At 36.2% G+C, this 27,588-nt stretch overlaps 2 protein-coding genes across 6 annotated transcripts; one reads left to right on the top strand and one right to left on the bottom strand.

Moving 5' to 3' along the window:
- Nucleotides 1-2,728: 2,728 nt before the first annotated feature.
- Nucleotides 2,729-3,595, bottom strand: LOC116168460 (60S ribosomal protein L27). 2 transcript variants are annotated; one of them, XM_031484312.1, is made up of 3 exons: nt 3,453-3,595; nt 3,014-3,238; nt 2,729-2,961 (listed from the first exon to the last, which is right to left on the bottom strand). In XM_031484312.1, exons 2-3 carry the CDS (start codon nt 3,230-3,232, stop codon nt 2,773-2,775), a joined length of 408 nt encoding a protein of 135 aa, XP_031340172.1. In that variant the 5' UTR covers nt 3,233-3,238; nt 3,453-3,595; the 3' UTR covers nt 2,729-2,772. The 2 variants fall into 2 exon arrangements, with proteins under 2 accessions (XP_031340172.1, XP_031340173.1); XM_031484313.1 differs by having other exon boundaries at nt 3,406-3,483.
- A 34-nt stretch (nt 3,596-3,629) lies between these two features.
- Nucleotides 3,630-26,195, top strand: LOC116168459 (cationic amino acid transporter 3-like). Of its 4 annotated transcripts, none has more exons than XM_031484309.1 (10): nt 3,630-3,762; nt 13,098-13,325; nt 20,834-20,962; nt 24,337-24,492; nt 24,543-24,647; nt 24,694-25,215; nt 25,272-25,535; nt 25,584-25,750; nt 25,793-25,901; nt 25,950-26,195. In XM_031484309.1, the coding sequence occupies exons 1-10, from the start codon at nt 3,747-3,749 to the stop codon at nt 26,075-26,077; spliced, it is 1,824 nt and encodes a 607-aa protein (XP_031340169.1). In that variant the 5' UTR covers nt 3,630-3,746; the 3' UTR covers nt 26,078-26,195. The 4 variants fall into 4 exon arrangements, with proteins under 4 accessions (XP_031340169.1, XP_031340170.1, XP_031340167.1 ...); XM_031484310.1 differs by lacking the exon at nt 3,630-3,762 and adding an exon at nt 6,018-6,206; XM_031484307.1 differs by lacking the exon at nt 3,630-3,762 and adding an exon at nt 10,635-10,668.
- The last annotated feature ends 1,393 nt before the right edge of the window (nt 26,196-27,588 follow it).

Genomic DNA, 27,588 nt, shown 5'->3' with positions numbered 1-27,588 from the left:
GTTGGCGACTTCTGGGCGTCATTCTCGAGCGTAGTGTACTAACGTGAAGGTTTTTCAGTTTTGTCCTATGATTCTTTTCAAATTGGTGTCGTCGGAAAGATGTTGTAAACGCGCACAACTCCTGCGTGGCGGAATTTAATTTTTTGCCCTAGGGGCGAAATTAAATAAGACCTTTTGCAAGGCGCGCGCGCGTCTTCGAGAGGTAGTCTACTTCGGGCGCCTTTTACGTTCCGTTGCGAATTTTGTCACGCGGTTTAACGTTTCGTAAATCTCGAATCGCTGTCTCCCTTTCTCGTGTCGCCAATAGAAGCTCGAGCAATGAGAAGTGCCCCAAAAATTAATTACTACCTTGTGGAAGGTTTTTAGCGAAATCCACCAAAATGTGGGTGTAAAATAAGTATGCACCGAAAAAGGAAATGTGGTAGCCCCCGACACGATCTTCCTAATGGTGAAGTCAAATCTGCAAACGCGCATATTGGAAGGGAACGAGACATCGGAAGTGGATACCGACAAAGGAAATATGGTAGCCCCTGACAAGATTTTACTGATGATGGAGTCAAAACTTTAAACGCGAATTGCGGGTGCACGCGGAAAGTGGGAAGCGGGTACCGACAAAGCGAATGTGGTGGCTTGCGACAAGATCTTTTATTGAGGGTTGAGTCGAAAGTGGCTAATAGAATACTGATCTGCCACACAAAAATGCGCTGAAGTCCCTTCACGAGGACTTTGATAATTTTTTATTTCCAATTTTTGTGAGTTTGCACTTTGCAGTACGTACAACTGTTAGAATATTGTAAAATTTTGCAACCAATAGCAGTCACGTTGGATATTCTTCAAGGTCAAAAAAATACCTTTTATGGGTACTTATTGCCGTCTGTCTGTTCTTTACACATCAAACTTTTGCAACTAAAAACACAAAATCTAAAATTAAAGGAACCCATTCTATTATAACCTTAGATAGTAAATCTGAAGATGCTATTGTTGCAACTTTTACCATACCAAAATTTAAGTTGCGTTGGTATAATGCTATAAAAGCAACATCTACGAAAGTATTTGGAGGCCATTACACAATTGATTATAAAGGCTGCGCAAGATCTTCAAGATTCGGATGAAGAATCTACACAAATTCTTAACCAAGCGGTAGCTACTGATCCCGACCCTGAGGATCTATTTTTCAATTTTGATAATAATAAGGAAGTTGCGACGCTGGCAAGTGCGCAACGTGTAACAAATATTGAATTAGAAGTTCTCCATTATCTAAAAGATCCCAGAACGGACATTACCAGCATAAAAGACTATAAAACTATATAACTAATTTATTTAAAAAATTTAATGCAAGTTTGCCATCAAGTGCCGCAGTTGAGAGGTTATTTTCATTTGCGTCCTACATTAATTCACCTCGGCGCCATGCGTTGAGCGACAAAAACTTTGAGGATCTGGTGTTATTAAAGGCAAATGCCATAACTTTGATGCCCATTTGTCGTAATGTAACCTGTAATGATTTTTACCTTTTGCCATAATTACTGTCTACAGTGTCTATACTGAATTTATTTTTTTTGTTATGATGGAAAAAATCGTCTTTTAGTTATTTTTTGTAAGAATAAAATTTTATTTTTTATAATGCACGTAACTTATGTTAAGTAATTATTTGTTTGTTTGTTTGGTGGGACGATAGATCTAGAAATGCGAAGGATTTAAGAACTTTAGTTCGTTCTTTAAAGGAGTTCGGTTTCTTTTCATAAAGCATTTCAATTCCTTTTGCGAAGGAATTCCATTCCTTTGCCAAGGATTTCAATTTCTTTTAATTCCAAATTCCAATTCCTTTTCCTAACGGATTTCAATTCATTTTTAAAAAGGAATTCAATTCAATTTCAAAGGGCTTTGAGCTTAAGGCTTCGTAACTTTAAGCCTTTTTTAAAGGGCTTTGGAATTTTAAGCCCTTTTCGTGCTAAGAGGAATATGAGCTTTCCATTCACCATTCCTCTTACACGGGCTTTGGAATGAAGCCCATTGCAAAAGGGCTTTGCACAGCTCTGCCCTGGTGTTTGTATTTTGTCAGTGATTGTGCTCAAGAGACCACACCTAGGCTTGCAATTCCAAAGTTCCTAAAAAGGCTCCAAGCTCTTGAATATAATTGAAATGTGCTTATGTGTAGAAAGAGCTTGAAACCTTGGGACTTTCAAAGTCTGCTAGCGGACTGGAACCTTTGTACAGCTCAGACAAGAGTGATAAAACTATGGGGGTAGCAAGGAAGACAACTAACAAACCAAACCTATTTATAACACTTGGAGATTGTTGCTATAATGACAAGTCAGTAAGAGCGAAGATGTATGACTTGGGCACTAAGTTCTTTCACATTTTTTGTGAAAGTCTGTATAATGCCTCGCATGGTTAGATTGCTTAAGAATTGGTCTCTATTCACTGAAAACCTTGGAATTACTTTACCGTTCATCTTAATTATATAAACTGATTGAAAGTAGTCATGTCTACACATATTAAGGCCATGGATACCTACCTACATTCCTATATATCAAGTACAATTATTCCAGTTGTAAAAGTGTACAAGGCATTGCAGACCTTTTAGGCTGTAAATTGTTTAATTCACAATTTCAAAATAAAGGCACTAGTCCCTGAACATTCTAAAAAGCAACACCACAAAAGGTAAACAGGGGTATTACTGCATTGGCAGAAAATTAATCAACTGTAACAATAAATAAAAAATCAAAGACTGATGTCAATTATGTATTTATTTATAATACGTTACAACAAGACTTAGAACCTTAACTTTTGGAAAAACCATTTGTTTTTACCTTGCTTGTATCGTTCTTCGAATCGCACACGTATTTGGAAACGTACCTTCTTACGTTTCATTGGATCTTTAAGGTCTTTAGGTGTCACTTTCTGTTCAGCGGCGACATCCACTGAGTAACGTGTCGGCATTAAATGATTGTAGTTGACAATCTACAAAAGCGACGGTTAGACTATAGCACTTACTACGACAGACAATACGAACCTTAATGAAGGGCTTAATTTTGGACTTCTTGTGAATTTTGGCTTTGCTCATTCTTCGCGTAACCTTCCTGGGATACCGGTCGATGCCCGCGACTAAAGCGTGTCCGTACTGCTTGTCCGAGGTGCCGTCGTCATAGTTCTTCATAACTACGGCCTTACGGCCCGCGTACCGTCCGCTGAGGACCAGCACGACTTTGCCAGCTTTCATTATTTTACCCATTGTGCTCTGAAAGACAGAAAATATTAGAAATTCGCACTGGGCACAATCAGCGTGTCATAACCACAAATTATTTACAAAACTAAAAATGATAATTCTACCGAAATAATCGCAAAATATGTTGCATCTGATATAATTTAAGCTAATTTTGTTGTTTCGATTCAAAATTCTCTTACATATTTTAGGATGATCCACGAAAATGGTAGTAAAGAATTATACTTACAATCACAACTGTTTACAGGGTACAAAAGACTACAACTCTCCTCGCTAGATGGCGCTAAACTTGAATTGCTACAGGCGGTACTTTTGAAATTAGGTGCAATTACGATTTACAATCATTGCTTCGCCAGTTATTTTGCACACCTTACTAGAGCAGGTACACTTAATTATTGCCATGCCGGTGCAATAACGCATTATTTACGCGCGAGTATGCATTAATAAATAAAGAGTTTCGCGCTTCAAATTTTATACCATTTTATACTGTGACTTATTGACACAACAGTGCATAAACTTTACAATGTTCGCATTTGGAGGTAAGATGCAAATTAAAGTAACAATTACTCAAATTTTGGACATATAATGTGTGAAAAGGCTACTAGGTAAAGGCCACAAAAAGACCTTTTACAATGTCATCACTTACGTGTAGAATATTTCACCTCAATAAATTACCGCAAATTATATGAGTCTACTTGTTTATTATTTATTGTGGGCAAAGGCAAAACACAATACCAACAAAAAATAATCACTTCAATTTATGTAAGTGTGGGATATTAATTTCTTCATAAATAGTTCAACAATTATTCATATAAATTGTTCGTATTTTTTTCCAACTACCTATCTGTTTATATTTGCAGTCAAGTGACCTATGTGCATATACTTTGCAAAACCAATTAAAAAAAGCTGGTACAAAAGATTGGTGGAAACATTTTTATACGTAATCTACCTAATAAAACAAAACAAAATTCATTTTTTCTGAAACTTCTTTAAAAACAACTACTTTCGTCTCTAAAAAGGGTGAAGAAAATGTGATTTTCCTCTCTAGTGAGGAAAGTAATAATAATAAACAATTGCTGCGTTAATCTTGTAATGACATTTAAAAATTGAAACATACCCGTATCTAGATTGCTGTGTCATAAACTTCATTATTGGGTACGATAATTTTTCAAATTTTGATTTCAATTTCAGAAAAAATTATCTATGTGTAAAACTTGAGAATAAAGTGTTTTTCAACTCTCGTTCGCTACGCTCTTTGAACTCGAGTTGAAAAACTCCACTTTCTTCTCTAGTTGTACAAAGTAACTATTTCCACATAATATAATGTCCTCTAACCACTTAATTCCTTTACCAATAAACAGGTAAATTGTGTGCGGTAAATTCACCTCGGAAAAAGAAAAACCTCTTCGGTAAATTCTCCCTCGGCAATTTGTCTCGGTTAATTCACCCCCAAGAAGATTTGCACCGGAAAGATTCTACACTGGAAAAATTCACCTGCCACCGGAAAATTTGCTGTCATTTTCACTGTCAAATATATACCTATGTTTTCTTAGGGAAAAGTATTTCGAAGTTCCACTCAAATTTAATGTAGGTATAATAACTTCTTTAAAGGACGGCTTTGGATAATAGTATATTACAATACAAATAAAGTGTAAAGTAAATATTATTACAGTACAAATAGAGAAACTAAAGTTTTTCCACAAGTACTGTATAGCGTGCTATCCAATTTTGCTGCTAATAACCAAACCCTGAATCGCCTCGTGCGAGAACAACCATTCCCTTTAGTTGTTGAAGGAGGTGGTTGGCAACCTCCCACAACTGTGGGAGGCTACACACCTAAAAGTAGTGCAGGAAAAAGACTGCTTTCCTAGGCTCCTCAAGGCTGCCATCTGGATCCTGACGACCTGGTGGCGATTAAAACGGCGCTTAGAGGTGCACAATTCCTGGGCAAAAATAGGCAGCTGGTGGGAAGCCCTGGAAAAATAGCTGATAGATTCCCGACGTCCAGAAATGTCACCAGAGAACGCACGGAGAGGTACACTACCATCTAACACAATTCTTAATGTGAAACGTGGAGAACACAGAGTACCTAGGATCACTGTCGCCAAGGCGTCACAGTGACAGACCACATGCTCGGTAGTCTTATTTGCCTCGCCACACAACCTGCACGTGGGCTCTTCCACAAGCCCAATGTTATGCAGGTTGACCATTCAGTAAGGATACTGGTGATCTTCCTAATCTGGCTTTTATATGCAGTTTTAGAAGCTTAGAAGTCACAGATTTGCCAATGGGCCCTGTTAAAAAGACCCTCAACTGTTTGAATACGGTTGCTTGCTGCCACTGGCCCTAGAGTTCACTGATCAACCATCAAGCAATTCGGGTGATAGGCTCGGGCCCGACGAAGACCCTACTGCTGCCTTTACGAGTCAGCTCATCCGCCCCTTCGTTTCGACATAAATGCAAATCCTAAGGTTCAGTTGGCGGTCCTTCTTATAATAAAGAAAATCCTCCGCCTGATCATTGAATAAAACTCAATTTTTTATTCAATGGCCTGATCTAGACGCCTTACGCTTACCTAGCGCCATATTCAGAACTTCATGCAACTATGCTGTTCTAGACGCTGGCTGCCCATCTTCGCCCTTCAATGCTTTTCTTGGTACCACCAAACCATGTTTCTAACTTCAAGCAAAACATTTGGTACAAAATATTTTATATCTTGTCGCTAGATGGCACCGAACATTAACTCCTGCAGGCGGTACTTTTCAAATGGGTTTCAATTACAATAATCGCCTCGCTAGTGATTTTGCACACCTTACTAGAGCAAGTACATTTAATTATTACTGGTGAACGCACGTACGGTTTACGCGAGTATGACTTGATAAATAAAGAGTTTTGTTCCGTTTCAATTTTTTTTGCCAGATTTAGGGAGAGTGACTTATTGACACAGCCAGTGCGGAAGCTTGAACTATGAGGAAATTTGGAGGTAAAATTTATTAAACAATTAGTTTAAATTTCAAATAGGTAAAGGCCACCACAAGACCTTTTACAATGTCATTACCTACGTGTAGCATATTTCACCTTAATAAATTACCGCAGTTGTCTACTTTCTTATTTATTGTATAAGGCAACGCACGACACCCAACAAACAATTGCTCCAATGTATGCAAGTAATAACTATTTTCCTTATAAATCAAAAAAGTACCTTTTACAACCGATTTGATTACCTACCTATCTCTATAAATCGTTTTGCAACATTTTGTTTACAACTGCAGTCAAGTGGTTGACTATACTATCGTATATGCATTATTATTATTTAGAGCTAGGAAGTATTCGATGTTGTAAATACTTTTTAGTATTCAAATCCTTTGTAATTAAATACATTTATGGAAGCAGTATTTGTATTTGTAACTCAAATACTTTCACAAATATTTAGTATTCGAATACTTCGCAAAGTATTTGGATACTTCGTAAAGTATTCGAATACTTCGCAAGGTATTTGAATACTTTGAGAAGTATTCGAATACTTCGCATAGTATTTGAATACTTAACCTTCCTTTTTTACCAAAAATCGACTGCACCAAAATATCTCGGGAAAACACTTTTTCTTATTAATTTTGGTGCGTAGAATCCAAAACAATTCGTACTTTTTCGATCAGACTTCTCAATCAAAGGTTATAGACTAGAAACCAATTTCGAAAAAAAATTCAAAGGGCTGTAACTTTTGAACTAGTAGCCCCATCTTGGAACTGTTTGAAATTATGGATTCTACAGGCCACATTCTATAAGAAAATTTTTTTTCCGGGTCGATCTGAGACAATTTTTTTTCGGGCCCCAAAAAAAGGCAGTGTATAACCTTCCTTTTTTACCAAAAATCGACTGCACCAAAATTTCTCGGGAAAACACTTTTTCTTATTAATTTTGGTGCGTAGAATCCAAAACATTTCGTACTTTTTCGATCAGACTTCTCAATCAAAAGTTATAGACTAGAAACCAATTTCGAAAGAAAATTCAAAGGGCTGTAACTTTTGAACTAGTAGCCTAATCTTGGAACTGTTTGAAATTATGGATTCTACAGGCCACATTCTATAAGAAAATTTTTTTTCCGGGTCGATCTGAGACAATTTTTTTTTCGGGGCTCAAAAAAAGGCAGTGTATACCCTTCCTTTTTTACCAAAAATCGACTGCACCAAAATTTCTCGGGAAAACACTTTTTCTTATTAATTTTGGTGCGTAAAATCCAAAACAATTCGTACTTTTTCGATCAGACTTCTCAATCAAAAGTTATAGACTAGAAACCAATTTCGAAAGAAAATTCAAAGGGCTGTAACTTTTGAACTAGTAGTCCAATCTTGGAACTGTTTGAAATTATGGATTCTACAGGCCACATTCTATAAGAAAATTTTTTTTCCGGGTCGATCTGAGACAATTTTTTCTTCGGGCCTCAAAAAAAGGCAGTGTATAACCTTCCTTTTTTACCAAAAATCGACTACTCCAGAATTTCTCGGGAAAACACTTTTTCTTATTAATTTTGGTGCGTAGAATCCAAATCCCAGAATACAGATTTTAAAATTCTTAAAACTTCGCTATAAACGTGTGCTAGGGCCATACATTTTTTGATAAAAAGTTTTTTAATTATGTGTGTCACCGCGAGGTGGCGATACCTAACTTAATTCTTTTAAATGGAATGTGATAGCTTTACTTACAAGTGCTTCTAACCTACCTCATTTACTTTTCGGGAAAATAATAATGTTTATAAATTTCACATTTCTTGTTCAAAAATTGTAGGTATTGAGAACAATGTTTCGAAAAGTAGGTCGTGAGACCGAATTTGTGGGCATCCTTTGCTGAATTCATTCGTAATTTATTGCTATATATTCAGTGATTCTATCTTCTAAATATGTAGCTTTTTATAATTTCTTGTATTGATTTACATTTAATTTATATTGTCATCAAATATGATTACACCTGCAATACCCATAGAGATTTTTTTCAGAATTTTGGACGTGCATAAATAAATTTAGTTTTATCTTCTGTTGATTTCCCTTCCCAAAAACCAAATTGTTTTTCTGATAAAATTTTGTTCTTTTCCAAGAAGTAATTCAAGGGATCATTAATTTTTCAAGAATTTTTCCAATATTGCACAATTAACATGATCGGTTCGGTAACTTTTTACATTTAATCGATCTTTTCCATCACCAGGTTTTTTTATAATTATAAGATCACTCTTTTTCCTTTTTTGTTGGAAAATAACCAAATTCTAGCCAGGAATCATATGTAATTTTTTTAAGTGTAAGTTACAATAGAAATCATCGGCTCGTCAGTAATTCGTACACCTTACTAAAACTAAAAGAGTATATTATACTTTTTGCTCAAACAAATACGTTTAATTATTGTCAAATTGTCATAATATTGTCAAAAACACTAAACTTTTGTACTAGATTTTTAAACTTTTGGGGAGCAACTTGATTTGAATATAAGAGGCAAATGAGTGCCTAGTTTGTTATACCTACAATTAATTGAGTGGATACGTTAAACAGCCACTAAAAGACCTTTTACAATGTCATTACCTGTGCAGAATAATTCACCTCAACAAATTACGACAGACTGTACAATACTGCACTACTACTTTATTATTTACTGTGTTTAAAGGCAACACACGATACAGAACTTACAGACCAATCTGAGGTTGATACCTTCATAGATAAAAAAAGTTGCGATCTGATTATTTCTATAAATCGTAAATCTAAAATCTTACAATTTTGGAACTATTTGTTTATGATTGCAGTCAAGTGGTCCACGTCCAGTCGTCCACGTATACATAGGTAAAATGCGGTAAATAAATCAAAACCAGGTGTCAAATTCTTGACAGAATAGCTTCCATATGTAGTATATATATATGTAGTACGCTGCTTTTATTAAAGGGACTTACCATAGAAATTTCGTTTAAAATGCTTCAGAAACAAGATCGTTGCGTTTTGCACATATGCAACACAATTTTTTGACTTTGACAATTTTTTTCTCCGTTTTTTGATAATATAACACGGCTCAATTTTTTGTAGGTTGTACACAGGAAAATAAGGTCTTCCAAATAATAGAATAAAAATTTTAGGTTGCTATTTGAAAAAAAAAGTTCGATGCCGTTACGGCGCTCCAACATTTTTTTTCAAAAAATCCGGCCCGTTATTTTTCTGTTCGGTATGCCTAAAACATATATACAAAATTTCAACAAAATCCGTCGAGCCGTTTTCTCAGAAAATTGCCAACAAACGTACGTACGTACATACAGACGGAAAAAAATTTTATTCTTTAAAAGTTGCTTAATATGGTCTAAAACGTCGACATTTGATGAAATTTTGAAATGTTCAAAAAACGGCTATCGCAATAGCTACCTAGCACATACTAGGAAGCTAAAAATGAAATGCGAGGATAAGCAGTGAATCAAAACCAAAAAATCAAAAAACTTGTCATGTTTTTCGCGAAAAAGTCACGATTACACTAATTTTGAAATGATCATAGGCAATAATCCCTATTAGATGAGAATAAATTTGCCTCAAAAATGTTCCGGCGTAAAATAACGAACTAATGCAAATATTAAACATATGATCAACATGAGGTTGAGCCGCAGTGGCTTCAATTTTTGAACACTTTGGATTTGCGACACATGAAGAGGAAAAAAAATTCATTGGAAAGTGACCCCTCAGCCTATGAAGGGGAGAAACAGACGACAGATGTGCAAAACACTCAATCCATAAGATTTTCAAAAGCTGTTAAAGTGTCTTAAACTCCAAGGTTTAGCTAAGGGTTTTCGCTTTGTTAATAAAACATTTTTGTATGGATTTATTAGCCTTTGAATTCCCTAAAATAACTTCCATTTAATGGGGTACCTACCCTGCTCAAGGTATTTTTATTTTATTCTGTTCTGGCTTTTGCCAGCCATTCAATGCTAAAAAGCAATTAACATCCACCCAGTTGTCTTACCAAACGGACCAAAACCGTCACCAAATGAGTTGAAGAGTAATAAAGTTCTAATAAACCACCCTTTCGCAGCAAATTGACTTATGAATAGGGCCGTTTATTTACGATATCTGAACATTAGATTTCCGGGATTTATTTATCCATCCATATTCATTTTGTTGAACTATAAATAAAACTCGATCATCATTAACTAATTTGTTAATGGGTGGAAACTTATTGGACTGTACAGTGCGGCTACTATAGCTGGGTAAAAAATGTAGGGTTTGTGGTTTCGTGAATTTTAAGTATGACGTCATGTGAGTTATTGTTTGGAGATACACCTAAAATCAACATATGCATGAATTATCATACATAATAAGTCGTTAAATAACCATTAATTACCCAAAATTAAGTACTTTAGTAGGAAGATCCTGATTTAACCGTTAGTTTTAACTAGCTACTTTAAATGGCTCCCCAAAAATGCTTTCAACGTAAGTTGTTTCTTTTAGTACCTACCTATTACTTTTATATCCCAATATTCGATTAAATTAAAATTCTTGTGTAACAAAAAGGAACATTAGGAATAAGTGTAGTGTGCTCGGAGTACTTATATTGGAGGAAACTGCAAAAAAGTGGTTTGAAACCGGACTTTGGTGCAACGAACCAAAGATCATACTACATGATCTTTGAACGAACGTTCCATTTGCCAATTTGTATTGTGTACCGACCTAAAAAGGGTATAAACCATTTCCCCATAAGGAATAGGTGTAGGTGCATTGTTAGTGTATTTAATTTATCGTAGGAAAATTCGCCCTAGAAAATTTAGCCCAGGAAAATACGCCTCTGTAAGATTCACCTTTGAAGATTCGCCCCCGAGTATTTGTATAAACCCAACATAAATATAATTTACTATCTCCTTGCGTAATTGACACACTTGCTACCATCAAATTAGAAATTATTGACAGCCAAAGGCATATAGTTTCGTGCAGCTTAATAAAATGGTCATTAATAATAATAACGCACATACACAAATGTCAATCCTAACTCTAATTTATTAAGTCCATCCCTGACCAATGCCTCATGTGTTGTATTTATGTATATCAGACTACACACAAGTTTATATCTTGCAAATTACTATACAGAGTGGCCCAACGAGAAGTATACAGAGGGCTTTTAGGGTATTAAATTTAGAAATTTCGCAAAATCCTCGAACACGTCAATTTTGTATTCGAGGGGGAGAACTTTTGGAATACAAATCACGAACCCAAGTCTTCACCCCTCTACGTAGGGAGCTTAACCCCTAAAATTTTGAATGGAATCCTATGGCAAACGGCACATTATTTGAAAGCCAATTTAAACGTGATTACTAATCTGCTGCGCTTTTTAAATTCTATTGATGATATATTCAGTTGTAAATTCGAGTAAAACAACTTCTATTTCCTGTTGTTTTTTAAAGTGAAGAAAAACATCCTCTAAATTGGGAATTGATGTCCCGTTTCTATTTATGAGAACGACTATTACCGTCTCTTTAGTGTGGATATTCTGCAAAACCGTGAGCAGTTGTCTGCAATATTGCGGACCGCGCCAGTTGTCATAAGGACTCTATTTTCTAGGGTCTTAGACAGGGAGAGAGAGGTACATGGGTACATCACTGCTGCTTTTGGATAGGAACGGGAAGTGGCTTTGCGTTTGAAGCTTGTGTTCGTTCCTGGATTGGAAAAATTGTTTGCAGATATCAATATATACATTATACACTGTATCCAAAGTAAGCATGTCTATCATGAGGATCTCTAACACCAAGGTTTGTTGGGTCATTGTCGCATCTTCGATGGTTTCGGAGATCCTTATCTTGGACACAGTGCATATCCATATGATCAAATCTCTAATGAAGGTACGACAATGGTCAAATTATAGAAAATATGCGCAACTAAACGGTTATCATGCTTTAAAGAGAACCAAAAAATGACGATTACTTCCGAAGATACGTCAGTAAAACCGAAATTTGCCGATTTCATTTTTATTTCTTTCTGCACACAAAGGAAACGAAAGTTGGAAACTGTTAGTTTGAACAGGATGGTGCACCCGTTCACAACGCCCTAATCGTACGAGAATAACTATCGGACAAATTTCCTAGAAAATGGAAAATATGTCCGGTAGGTATTCTCGCATGCTTCGGGCGATGTGCGCTGGTGCACCATCCTGTTGAAACCAACAGTCACCATTGTCGCATTTTCTATGGTTTCGGAGATCCTTATCTTGGACAGAGTGCATATTCATATGATTACGAGGAGTCTCCAATAAACGACTGGCAGATTTTTAATTGCCGATTCCATCGTTATGTATTGTAATTACCTGATGTGCTCAGGGATTTCGAAGCAATAGATAAATACAATATATGGGCATCATTGTTTCTTTATGGCAGTAATTGAGTACTACAATGTTTTGACGAGTAATACATTTTGTTTTTGACACACGTTTACTGCCCTAGATTATCTGTGTTGACACAGTAGCTCATAGCCTTGGAGCTAGCTCATTCAACTTTTGTGATATCTAATCTTTGCGAGCTTAGAGAATCAATAGACTACGCGGAGTTTGAATAAAAATGAAAGAGAAAACGTTTGGTGTCATTTGGTCACTCTAACCTTCAGCAAGACAAAGAATGATCGAAAGCACCCTTACGAAACAACTCCAATAAACAACTTTGTTGTGTTTTTGGATGCGAAATCTAGTATGTAATCCTCAGACGCGGCGCGCAAAAGATCAAAACCGGTCTGGATTTATGTGGATTATCCCAATTTCCAGATTACTAACACCCAAACACTTCCCTTGCGATATTTACTGCAAGCAGACGTTGTTTCAGTGAACTGACGTTAATGTCAAAATTTATTTGTGTAGTACTCAAACCTTGTTTTACTTCCAGCGATGGCCATCCGATTCTTCCGCGCCTTGTCGAGAAAAAAGTTAGTGTCCAACGACGAAGAGAGTAAATTGGCGAGAGTCCTGACACTGCTCGATCTAACCGGATTGGGCATAGGAAGCACGCTCGGACTTGGTGTGTACGTCCTGGCAGGATCCGTTGCAAAAACCGTAGCCGGGCCAGCAGTTTGCATTTCCTTCTTAATCGCGGCTATAGCATCAGCATTTGCAGGTAGGCAATTTTAGACATTGTGAATATCACCAAGGTAATAAAATTGTGTAGGAATTTTCACTATGAAAACGTTCAATGCCATTGCTAAAAATGTATTTACACTATTTATCAAGGTTTAATTTGACGTTTCATTTTTTACCTATCACTAGCGGTGTGTTTACGTAATGGACTAGAAATATTTACATGTTCAGTATCTACTATGGCAAAGAGGGAACATTTCATTAATTATTCAACAGTAGAAAGTAAGCCATTTACGCGTAACATTGCTTTTTGAACAAAAAAGACTGTTATGTAGCTAATTTCTGTAGTCTTGACGATTGAGCATTGAGACCATGGACCTTTATCACAAGGATTTATTGAAATTTTACACGTCGTGTTGCATAGCTAACGTAGCGGAAAACATAATGTGGGAAATTGAAGTATTTCGCATCGCTGGTCGCAAGGCAAGATAGGTAAATATTAAAAACTTGACGAATTGTTGAACAATTTCTGAAAAATGACTTATAAGTACCTACCCTAGAAGAATCAATGAAAATGTTTGTGATTCCCCAGAGGAATCACTCAAAAACGAATAGACATGAAGAAGATGTCAAACCTTTGTGAATTTATCAAAGTGGAAATAGCAACTAGGCATTATTTGCCTTTCAGTCCATTTTTGGAGGAGAAATTTTGGTTAGAGGTTACTTGTAGTAACAATTCTTCTATGGCAAAATACCACTCGCCTAATCCTTCATCTGTCCGTAACCTGAAGAGTTTTATAGACGTGATTTCAAACTTTTATGGCTCAGAAAAATAGTCCCTGTTAGTTGATAACTAAATTATATTCTACGTCCTTCGTTTCACGGTTTGTTATTAGCATTACCACAATTGTTTAGTTAATTGCGAATCTCTTATCGAAGTTGGTAAACCATATAGAATAAACAAAGTGGACAAAACGTGTGTAATTTATCAATTCTGTCACCGTTGTAATTATGGATCAATCAACTGGTTACGGTTTCGGTCCAACTAAATAGAAGATGAGAGCGAGCCACCTTGTAGTGTGAATATCGGAAATAGCAGTCAGGATACCGTGCATGTATTTCATAAGACCTAATAATTCGTTAGTTTCTTATTGTAAATTTTTTTGATAATTGTTTAATTCCCTTCATTCTATTTGTTGTATTTAGTTTGTACGATAAATTTAAAACGGGAAACTTTGGTAAATTTATTGAGTTAAAGGTAATTGCGGAGCAAGAACACCTTCTACGACTGTATCACGGTGTTTTGACCGAGAATGAAACCAATAATGGAAACGAAAAGACACAGGATCGCAACTCCGATGACTTATCTTATGTTTCTGTAGCCAGTATTCTTCTTCTTATTATTATTGTATTAGTATTATTATTCTATATATTTTGAATATATAAACTTATATTTTAATTAAAAAAGTAATTAGGGACTGAGTCCGACGTTAACCCTTGCGTAATATAAACGTTAACTCACACTGAAGACTTAAGGAACGTTGAATTTTTTCCGCGAGTTTAAAGTTTTTTCTGGTCAGGTGCTGATCAAAAGTTGTTATCGGATAAGAATTAATTGGTTTTTCGACCGACAAAGTCACGTGCGAGATAAGCGATGCAGGTGTTTCAACAGTTTATGGCGACATAGGTGGAATTTTAAGTGTCGTCGGGAATAATGACGTTGATTTTATTAGAGGCGGATATTTTTGCTCAAATAGGAAGCATGAAGAGCAAACGGATAACTATCGGGTTATTTTGAAAGAGAGCGTATTTGTCTGAAACTCTAATTGGTAACGATAGTTCATCCGGATATGCAATTTGAAACATAAATGATGCGGAGACAAATTAAATGTCTTGCAAGAAGAAAAGTGTTACCACCCGAGAAGCGACAAAGTTAAGTGTTATGTCTTCGAGTCAGCTGTGGCGTTTTAAAAGTGAGCTGTTTTTGTTTCTAAGAAGAGTGTCAAATTCGTGTTAAAGTGCGTGTTTCGCCGAACATCGCATATTTCTTGTCCTGGCCAATTTATTGGGTTATTGTGAGTAATTTTGAGTAATTTTTAAGATATCTTAATTTATTTATAGATCGGCCGTTTGCAAACTGAGTGTGCTCTATTCAAAAGGCACTGTTAGCCTTAAATTTGTTTCTTACAGGATTTTCTTGTATTTTATTCTTTCTATGTGTGTTAGAATATTTTCTTATAACTTTTGGGCCCTAAAGCCCCCTAACACTTTAAATTAACCACCCCTACCTTTTAGATCACGTGTACTCTGTCCAATGAAATTATACATTATTATTATAAACTCGAGAACAATAGGCTATTTTACTGAATCAGATCAGGAGTTAGACAGCTCTCATAAAACCGTCTGATCCTGAGATAAACTCTGGACATCTGGTCGCTTACACATCCTGTAACAATTAAAAAAACTAAAGTATTGAAAACAACTACGGGAAAAACAAATGTGCGGTTTTTGAACTGAAATCAGCCAATCCATTCCCCCCACATCACCGCTAGACCAATATTTGTTTATAAAATAATTTCGAACCAATGACATTTCAACTTGAAAATTCCCATTTTCATTATTTCTGCGAACCAATCAAAATAAAAAGTTACCGTCACACAATGAACCTTTACTTTACTGTAAGATTCTTCAAAAAGGAATTCCTTCTACCCTCGTTTTCATTAGGGTTTTACTGAAGTGGGTATGTAATTCTTTAGTTTTCCTCGAAACACTCACCTCTGCTAGTATTTGTCTCCGCCGAAATACTCCGCTGCCAACTTACTTGCTCCAAGGAGGGTTCAAGCTCAGGGCAGCTCCATTCCAAAGAATTTTTTTAAGGAAAATAACATTTGAAACAGCTCGTATGCATTCAATTCCAGAGTATCCTTCTATTTTTGTGATAACTTTTGGACGTAAAATGTAAATTCGATGCTTCCAGCGAATTTAGGCTCGTTTCCAACAAAACTCCCTTCTGTAAATTTGAAGGAAAGCTCCCCTTACCAGGAACTTGCTACAACAAAAGTGCAAATATCACGGCAAACTGGACCAAGGATATCCACCCCTACGAAATATTTTATGGTGTCTCAAAAGTATACAAGGTACCTATCCCAAAATTTATAACCACGTAAAATTCGGCAAAATAATTTTTTTTTCAAAAATCCGAAAACTAGTCGACGTTTTTATAGAAGGCGAAATTTTATGCAAAAGTGTGCAAGTTCTAGCATCAATTTGCGACACTCAAATAGGTACTTGTAATTGTCACTAAACCATAAAAAAATAATAAAAAAAACCATACGAATTCCTAATAGGTACTAAATGTATGACGTAAAAAGATCAAAATGTAGGTACATTTCCGGTGTGCAGGAAACCTATAAAAAATTAACATTAGAATGCAATGTCATCCCGTGACTAACTGGCTTTTCTTACGTAGGTATTTATCCGGAAGCATAAGAATTAATAATGATCACGTTTTATGCTACAAAATGGTTTTTTCATAAGCATAACGTAATTATTACAATTAGATTGTCGTAATTCCCATGTATTTAAACCACTTAATCCTTTATTTGTAGGTTGATGAATCCGACGTCTGGAAAGTTCTGAAAAATGTTTATTGATGGCACAAGCAGCTACTAGCATTATTTAGTATTTTTGTGCCACTTTGTTTCTTTTTATCAAACGGCGAGTAGATATATTCTAAACGATTACATGGTCGATCGCTAGAAGTCGAACATCTTTGTAGAAATTGCACAACCGTAAAACCGAGAAAATCGAATCAATCTTATTTTTTGCGATTTTCTCCCCTTTTCTGTGACTTTTGGTGTATTTTCGCGATATTGATGTAAGAATTAATGACCAATTTGATTTTTTGATGCGCGTTCGTTGTGATGGTTGACCATAAAAGCGCAACGTTTTGATTATAAACACTTTAATCCGAAAAGAAAACGTGCTTTCAATCTTTTCTCATATATTTACTTTTTTAAGTAAATTGGAAAACCGTTTTATGTACGTAAACTTTGAGTACGTATTTTATTTCTGATATAAATCTGTATATTTTTTTTAATAGTACCTTATAAGTGGTCCATGAAGCACAAATTTTGTTAAATAAGTTCAGTTTCCAAATGGGAAATGTAACTGGTAGACAGTTTGTCCGTCTGTCGGTTTGTCTAACTACTTTTACGACTGTTAGTTTCAAGTTTCTGTAAAAAAACATTATAAAATTATGTAATGTTATTTTCCTGATTTAACTACCGTAACCTACGATTCGTACTCTTATTTAGTATTCTTACTCTTGTTATTTAAATTCTTACACCATCTAGGTATTTTCTTTGTAACCGACTAGTTTAGTTTAGTTAGATGTAAGTTGTTCTAAGTGTTCTTATTACAATAGTTCTTTGTTTTGCCACTAAAGGTTGTGCAGAGGTTTCTTCAATTTTCAAAGAGATGCAGATGGTGAATTTGGCGGTAGCTTCTTCTAAATAGTCGGCTCGAAACTCGCGGTTAATTTTACTAACAAGCGAATGTATTGTTACTGAATGTAACAATATCTTTGTGCACTACCAATCCCAAATGATTTTTTAAATCCCACGCAATTCAAACATTCAGATTGTGCAGTTTTCAACCCCAAGGTTGTATCCACACGTTTCCTCTACAACAGACATACAATCCTGGAGTACTAACTTAAAAAAACGACTGAATTTTACCAGATCACCTCTGTCTTGACGCCTAAAACCACTAAGGAACAAAAAGCCCATACAGCATGATTATGTAGAGACGACGCATGTTATATTGGCTGCAATCATATTTGTTTGGAAAAAACAAAAAGATTCAAATACAAGATTCCGCATTATTCGTATCTTTTTACATTATTAACATTAACATATTAACATGTTACTTTGCCTTGACTTGCCGTAATTATTTTTACGTGGGTAGTTATTTTGATTAAAATTAAAATATTTCCGTTATGTTGATAAAACTTTAGGATTTAGAAATTGCTTGCGGCTATTATGGTTTTTACTTTTGTTAGATGGCAAATCGTTCCTACAAATCTTAATTTTTTCTAATCACTGTTGATTGTGCTATGGCTTGCGATGTACCTTCCAAAATTCGTGGTTTTTTGAGTGAATTTGATACTTCATGTACCATTATCAGTCATATTATCAATTTTTTCGATTTTATTACGAATTTCTATTTTTAAATGAAAATCAGCCACCATTTTGCAAGATGGCTGCCGTAGCACGGCAAGCACGAGTGTTCATATTTTACATGTCGCTACTGGGTAATCATATGCAAAGTATTCCGTTTTAGGGAATTACTTCTAGGTATTATCCTAATATGAATGGACTACTTTGCTTAATTGAGGTAGCCGCAAATTCCCTTTTAAAATATTTAAATTTCACAATATGTGCCTGGGCCATCTTCGCAACGTATTCCTTTTATTCCACCTGCCATACATCAGAAGTTTGTGACCGATCTACTTCTCTTAAGGAAGAACAAATATTTAGGGTACTATTTTGGTTAAATTAATTGAACAATTTAGATTTCAGGAGAAGTTAATTAAACTACAATATGTAACCATTTCCGATTTAATGACGTTATGCGATTATTGCTTTGTTAGAGCGTTAATCATGCTTGACTAATACGAATTACCATAATATCTGGATTCGTAAATTACTAGAATCATCAACAATGAATTAGCTGTTTAAATGTAATTGCGTATTGGGTACAGTTATCTCTCTAAGCTGTTTAGCGCAATTCGCTTTGTTTGTTATTTTCTTGAGGGGGCATCGTTCAAGTGTCTCCTTGAAGTTGCGATAGTTTTTGATATGGTGATTTTTTCTGTATGCAACATTTATTGTAACAATTAGGATCACTTGCGATTAGACAGCACAAACGACAATAATAAAAAAAATGTTTGATCTTGAGCGGAATTCAGACGTTATCTTGTTAATTTGTGGCCCTGATGATGATCTTCCGCACATTTAATTTAAAAAAAAACGAGGTGGGTCGAGCCTCAATTTAATAACCACGAATCTGACTCACGCCAGACTATACCGGTACAAGCCAATACGTCCTTGAGCGTAAAGAAGGAACTGCAACTTTATCATTTTGTTATATCTTATCAAATTAAATAAAAGCAATAGTTTCGCATTTTTATCTAATAATGACCTAAATTCACTTTATTTATCAAAAACAAACCATTTATAGCATGCAAACTAAAATTATGCTTTGTATCACCCCCCCCCCCCTCCTTTCCCTAAACTATAATTACAAACAATTTTTTTTTTATTTCAGCGTATTGGGCAAATTTATACTCTATGCATTTTTTTTCTTATCTTATCCCTCTTTTAAAACACCTACTTTCATTATTCTGTGTCCTCCATTCGCCCCCCTTTCCCTAATTCCTTTTCACTTTTGACATTCCTCACTCACCTTTTCTTTTAAAATCTTACCCTCCGAAAACATATACTTCAGTATTCCTTGTTGTAAGTGTATGCGTATACTCATCTCTCTTTATTTGTCCTAAAAATACGTTCTCAATGCAATTAACCTTTTGAAAAGTCCATGATTGCCAAAAAGGCACTTCAAATTGTTGTAAAAGTCCATTCGCATCGTGTACAACATCCAAACCCCCTAGCGATAACTTTCCATCCCTCTTTGTACATTCCGCACCCCAATTCGCCACTGACCAGTTCTTCTTTTAGACTCTTCATTTCCACCAATTCTATTCCCTCAAATTTCCGATTACTCTCAATCCTCATATGATCAAATTTGCGATTATTCTCATCTAATTTCTTATTACTTTCTCAGTTCTCTGAGACAAAACCGAAATCCTTTGCTTCGATGTCATTCTTAACAATGAATGTAATACAATACGTAGAATCTTTTTATACAATGGTTCTCATAGGTCGACTTCTTCAGGAATATCAAAGTTACTCAAATTCAATATGCAAATTCCTAATAATAATCGACCACTAATTTATAGAATGTAAAAAAAATCAAGCTTACTGTAACTGACGTGGATGAGATCCCCTTTAAGAATATGGAAATAAACCGCTGTTCACTTTTTGTAACGTTCGTGGTGAATGCGAAACAAAAATGTCCATACGTATTGTGCACTCCAACAAACCAGCTCCAAATTCGTGTAATAATAATACGTAATATTGTTATTAGGCACGGGTATCACCTTTTATTGAATATGCACGCAATGTTATCGCCTTTTTACTTTCAGGCGTAATTTTGTTTCTGTTCGCTATAAAGCGGTATATGCGTAAATCTTCCTATGCCACTACCAAAATAGAAATTCGAAAAATTACTTTAAAAAAACAGATAATGTAAGTTGATAAACTGTAAAATAAACTTACAAATTTATAAATATTTAGGATCGCTTTCATTAAAGGAGAAAAACATCTTTTTTTGACACGGTCGCGAAAACTGAAAATTTTCAATTGAAACTTCCTGAAAAGTTCTCTGCAAAGTTGCGAATGTTAATTTTGTAATTTTCTGTTCCAGGTTTATGTTACGCGGAATTTGCGGCGAGGGTACCGAAAGCGGGATCGGCTTACGTATACAGCTACGTTAGCGTTGGCGAATTTGTGGCGTTTGTCATCGGCTGGAATCTGATTCTGGAATACGTCATAGGTGGGTTTGCGAATTTTCGTCGGGTAGTAAAAATAAACATTTATGGGTTTTTTCGCGTATGCAAATTTTAATGACGGTCGATTACTGCATCTCTCGGCAAAACTGGTACCTATTAAATTAATTCGCCCCAAATTGCTTGAAGGTAAGACTAATGTTTGGAATGGCAATGCATCGCATAAGAAATAATTGACTACGTAACCGCGTGTTTTCCGTGTAGGTAATTGGTTGTAATGAATAAATATATCGTCACATTAAAGAAACCAAGGAGAAAATAATAAGCACCGTTTGAAATGTATAAATAACGTAGTCGGGATTCACAGTTTTTTTAAGGAGCTGATGGAAAGTCCCCAAAACGAGGGTACTGTCGTTATACGTGAAAGGTTTAGTAATAAAGGTGCATGATAATTAATTAGATTCAACAAGATGGGAACCATATTTTGCAAAATATTCTGTTCGTTTTGATTTCTGTGCCCTGGTCGGTTGAGGTTTTACTACAGGATCGCCACTCTCGGAGTACTGTCATACCAACTCCCAATTTTTGTGTGCCTTAACTCGGCCTTAACTTTTGAAAAAAATTTAAATTTTGCGGAAGAAGTACCAATTTACCCACTCCACTAATTTTGTACAGTTGTATGTCCTTCGATGAAAAAATCGTAACTTTTATTTTTATATACCCTTTGGCAAAATACAGAGTGCCCCAGATTGAGTGACATTATTGCTTACTAAAGATGGAGATTTGATTAAATGAGGAAAGTGGGTTAATTAAAATTTTGTTTTGAAAATTAACTTTCTTTTATTAAATAGAGGGCTATATTGCATTAAACGCAAATCAACAATGCATTATTTAACAAAGGATGCCAGTAAAATTAATTATTATTACTTTTTAAGCACGTAGAACTAATTAAATCATTCCTCAATAATACCTATATTTGGGTATTGGAACCTAAGTGATCATTTTTGCTGGTTTGTGTGCCAGTTTCCAAGTTTGTGCCCCTTTATTTTTGAAATTACTAGAATCTCGTGACTGGTATTTTTTCAGGGAATTTTTAAATGAAGTTTAATTTTTAAGTTCCTCTAGTGCACCCAATACTGCAATTTGTGCATATTTATAATTAAATTCAAGTTTTTACTCCATCCTTACCATTTTTACGGTGAAATAAAAACTTAAAATTTAGTGATGGTGATTAATTCAAATATCAGCACAAAACAGACATAAACCAATGACAGTTTTGATGAGATCTGTGGTTGAAAAAATAAAGAAGTCTTGCACGAATTGAATAGTGAACACAAATGATAAAAACAAATCTAATTTAACATGGCAAAAGTCAACATGACATTTAATCAATATCCAAACATCTTAAGATGCTAGCCGTCGGGTCGTCCTCGTCGTTCGTTCAATCGTAGCTGCCACGCGGGTGGCACGGGTTCGATTCCTCATCGATGCAAATGTTTTTAAATTTTATATATTTAGCATTGCTACATTTCGCCAGACTAATGCTGACCGTTGACGCAGCATAACACACAGGCCCGTAGGGGCTGCTGTTTCTAGTCTGTTATTGATTTACTTTCTCTCTCATAGCAACACATTAACATTCGAAACCATTAAGGGTTGGGTAAAGTTGACCAAAAATATCACACGGCCATTCAAACCCTTATTAAAGGTAATGACGCAGTTTGTCAGTAAAGATTGCAGCGGGATTTTCTTTCCTACAAGTCGAATGTGATCTTTAATACAGGGAGTGAGCACGCAGATCAAAGAATATGTCCACAGAAACTACAGTGACTCTATAGAGACCGTGTGCAGGTCATACGATGGTGTTAATTTTTATTGGTAGTTGGGAGATCCACCATGTTTTGGCCAAATACTTTACATTGGTGGAAATTAACCTGGAAACCTAGCTGTAACTTTTGATCTAGTTGCCCAATCTTGGAACTGTTTGAAATTATGGAATCTACAGGACATATTCTATAAGAAAATGTTTTTTTCCGGTCGATCTGAGACATTTTCTTTGGGGCCTCAAAAAAAGGCAGTGTATAACCTTCCATTTTTACCAAAAATCGACTACACCAAAATTTCTCGGGAAAACACTTTTTCTTATTAATTTTGGTGCGTAGAATCCAAAACAATTGGTACTTTTTCGATTAGACTTCTCAATCAAAAGTTATAGACTAGAAACCAATTTCGAAAGAAAATTCAAAGGGCTGTAATTTTTGAACTAGTAGCCCAATCTTGGAACTGTTTGAAATTATGGATTCTACAGGCCACATTCTATAAGAAAATTTTTTTCCGTGTCGATCTGAGACAATTTTTTTTTCGGGGCTCAAAAAAAGGCAGTGTATAACCTTCCTTTTTTACCAAAAATCGACTGCACCAAAATTTCTCAGGAAAACACTTTTTCTTATTAATTTCGGTGCGTAGAATCCAAAACAATTCGTACTTTTTCGATCAGACTTCTCAATCAAAAGTTATAGACTAGAAACCAATTTCGAAAGAAAATTCAAAGGGCTGTAAATTTTGAACTAGTAGCCCAATCTTGGAACTGTTTGAAATTATGGATTCTACAGGCCACATTCTATAAGAAAAATTTTTTTCCGGGTCAATCTGAGACAATTTTTTTTTCGGGGCTCAAAAAAAGGCAGTGTATAACCTTCCTTTTTTACCAAAAATCGACTACACCAAAATTTCTCGGAAAAACACTTTTTCTTATTAATTTTGGTGCGTAGAATCCAAAACAATTCGTACTTTTTCCATTAGACTTCTCAATCAAAAGTTATAGACTAGAAACCAATTTCGAAAGGAAATTCAAAGGGCTGTAACTGCCTGGAAACCAAGGTAATGAATTTATCTTGCTGGGCACAATTGTGGCAGCATTTTAAACCAATCATGATAAATTGGAAAAAAAGCATGACCGGCATGGAGGATTATGTCCTTATACAGTCACTGTACCAAGGGCGGGTCTAAACAATTTTCTGAAGGGCGGAGGGGAAGGGGGCAGAAATAAAATACATTTTTAAGTTTCCATTGGATTATTTTTAAAAAACAAAATTCAATTTCCGGTTTTGTCTTTGGGGGAAACTGTCAAGTACACGATTTACATCAACTGCTACGTCTTAGCAAATATTCATCAGAGCCAACCCTGTTAGGTTGAGTGTGAACGTTGCAATTAACTTTATTTGTAGAAGTTTATGAGACGCTTGGCAAATACTCTCGTCCCCCTTGCATCGTACATAGAAACTACAGTGACTGTATCAGGACAGGGGGGGGGGGGTTAACTTAAACAAAATATGTACCATAAAAACTGCTACGTTTATTAAAAGGCAACGGAATTGAATGACAGAGGGACGAGAACTGTTAATGTTTTGCCTCATTGTAGGAGGAGCGAGTTTAGCCAGAGGACTTTCCAGCTACATCGACGCCCTTTCCAACAACACAATGAAAAGCTTCTTCACCGCGACCCTTCCCATGGACGTCGAATTCTTAGCCGACTACCCGGATTTCTTCTCCTTCATCGTGATGATGATAGTGACAGGTAAGCCGATGACCAAATGTCTTCGCCATTACGTCTAATTCTTCTTGCAGCGCTTTTAGCGGCGGGAGTAAAGAAATCTAGCATGCTGAATAATATTCTGACAACCTTAAATCTACTGACCGTTATAACTGTTGTGGTATCTGGATCGATTAAGGGTAGGTACCCGTGGAATATGACCCTGAATTACCTGAACCGCTTTAGCTGACAGCGCAAATTGGAAGATTGCCAAGGAGGAGATTCCACCGGACGTTCGCAATGCGGGCGAGGGCGGTTTTGCGCCGTTCGGCGTCGCGGGAATTATGGCGGGTGCGGCCAAGTGTTTCTTCGGGTTCGTCGGGTTCGATGCCATCGCTACCACCGGAGAAGAGGCGAAAAGGCCGCAGCGAAATATACCGTTGGCAATCGTTATTTCTTTGATTGTTATTTTCTTGGCGTACTTTGGGGTATCAGTGGTGCTGACCATGATGTGGCCGTACTACGATCAGCATGCGGAAGCTCCATTCCCTTACGTCTTTGAACGTGTTGGTTGGCCGGTAATTAAGTGGATCGTTACGATCGGCGCTGTTTTTGCAATATGCACCAGTCTGTTGGGGGCGATGTTTCCTCTACCGCGCGTCTTATACGCTATGGCGAATGACGGCCTTATATTCACCTTTTTATCACGCGTGCATCCAAAAACCAGAACACCTTTAATTGCAACAGTAGTTTCCGGTATTTTTGGCGGTAAGAAAACGTATAGACGGATTTGGAGTAAATGCACCGGTAAGTGCTCATTTTAGGGGTCATGGCGCTAGTTTTTGATCTGCAGCAGCTGATTGACATGATGTCCATTGGAACATTGATGGCGTACACAATTGTGGCAATTTGTGTGCTAATATTGAGGTACGAGAACCCCCAAGAAGTCGAGATTCCCAAGAGTGACAGTCATCATACAACTACTGGAATAATCATCAAGCAATTTGCGTTGATCTTCAACCTAAATGGAAACAAACACCCTAACTGTACCACAGCCACATTCACCAAGGGAGCAATATGCGTCTTCAGTAGGTTTTCTGGTATTCATTATTACACACACTAAGGATCTATTGTAGGTGTCATAGCGTTGGCAGTGTGCTTCTTCATCAAATATGCAGGAACCTTTGTCAATGCGGAACATCCTTATTATTTGACTGGATTTATTCTTCTTGCCATAATTCTTCTGAGTGTCGTCGTTGTTATTGCCAGGCAGCCGACGTGCTCGATAGAAATTTCGTTTAAGGTAAGCACATCGGCTCAATATCGAAGTCAATTCCAATTTCAGGTCCCTTGGGTCCCTTTTATCCCATGCTTAAGTATTTTCATTAACTTATACTTGATGTGTGAGCTAGACGCGTACACGTGGCTGAGATTCTTGATTTGGATTTGCATTGGTAGGTAGCACATCCACTGAGTATTATATTGAGCATGTTAACTTACAGGTTTCTTTATCTATTTCTTATACGGCATTAGCCACAGCAGACAGAAGGAATGCAGTATAGATAACGAGCCACAAACATCAGCAGCACCTGTTTTTGTTATGAAAACAAAGCCCGAGGAACGCTTTTGAACCAACGCGTGGTACTTACTATGTAATGACGCTTATTGGACAATGTGATTTTATGTTTAATGACACATTTATTTTAATACCCTTAGATGTAGGAAAATAAAATGGTTTCCTTAATTAAGTAGTCAGTAACGCCGAAAACGCTGTGCTACCTTATACAGGATCCTCGAACTGCAAAATTCTGACTTCTTACTTCATGTGCATGTTTTGAAGGTAGAGTCAGGAACGTTTTACGTAAAAAACAATGTCCTGCTGAATGAAAAAATGGGAGCAACTGGTTGAGGTGAAGCTTCCAGTCCCCCACCAGCTCCTCATGAAATTGCTTTATAAGAGGAGTCATTCGATAAGATTGACACCAAAGCTTGGATGTGGGACAATTGTGTTCATTTTTTTCCAAAGCTGTCCTCAAATTGGTAATCGCCAATTGAAAAACTTCATTCTCACTGGCAAGAAAGACCTAATTTCCACAAATCCGTCTTTTCAGCTCAGCACAGTTTTGATTGGTGCAGTCTATCTGAGTCATCACCATTTCAGCTAATACGAGAATGGTCAGAACACGCCCTTACGGCACTTGAATATGCATGGCCATGGAGGTTCATGTTACCCCTGTTTTCGACGTAAATAATCCGCTCCTTCAAACCACTACCAGCTATGACTCCATCAGGAAGAATGGAAATATGTACAATAAACATGAATTAAAAATGGCCACTGGAATGAAGATATATTGGTTTGGCACATAATGGTGTACTACGTAATTCAGCAACCATTCAAAGCCACTGTAATTTCGGCATTTAATTTAATCTCTTCCTTTTTAATCCTGGCTGGCATATAACCTTGTTCTTCTTCACAGAAGATTGTGCCGTCACTGTGGTTATTTGGAACAGAAATGTAATACGTCTTTATTTTACTTGACCTATGTTTTTTGTATTGCCTATTATATTTTCTTTGGAGTTCTCCTCTTTTTCTGGTGTAGTGGTTGGTTGGCTCCATTGAATATGTTTTAGCGGATTTATATTTACAAGTGATTTAAGCCCTGACGCATGTACGTATTTTGATGACGTAGCATTATTTTAACACGTATATTCTTTTATGGCTTTGTCTTCTTTCCTCCTTTTCTATCCGCCTATATTTATTTCTTCATTGAACATTACTATTTTACTATCTACGTCGATATCCGTTGTGGAATAAATTATCCTACATCTAATACGGTGCGATTTTAGTGCAAGATCGCATCGTTTGCACATTGTAATATCAACGGATACAGGTCAGTAAATTAATGCACATTCATCCCTTTGTTGTGTTCTTGTCGTGTTTTGCCTGATTGCAGATTATTGGCAGAGAGCGCCTTTCTGAGCTCGGAGAGGTTGCGACCCGATAGTTCAAAGCAGAGCTGGGCAGTATTCGATTTTGTAAATACTGTTTAGTATTCAAATCCTTTAAAGTATTCAAATACTTTGTAATTAAATACTTTTATGGAAGCAGTATTTGTATTTGTAACTCAAATACTTTCACAA

Source organism: Photinus pyralis, unplaced genomic scaffold (genome assembly GCF_008802855.1).
Source record: "Photinus pyralis isolate 1611_PpyrPB1 unplaced genomic scaffold, Ppyr1.3 Ppyr1.4_LG4, whole genome shotgun sequence".
Taxonomy (NCBI): Eukaryota; Metazoa; Arthropoda; class Insecta; order Coleoptera; family Lampyridae; genus Photinus; species Photinus pyralis.
This window is presented reverse-complemented; position numbering and strand designations above follow the sequence as displayed.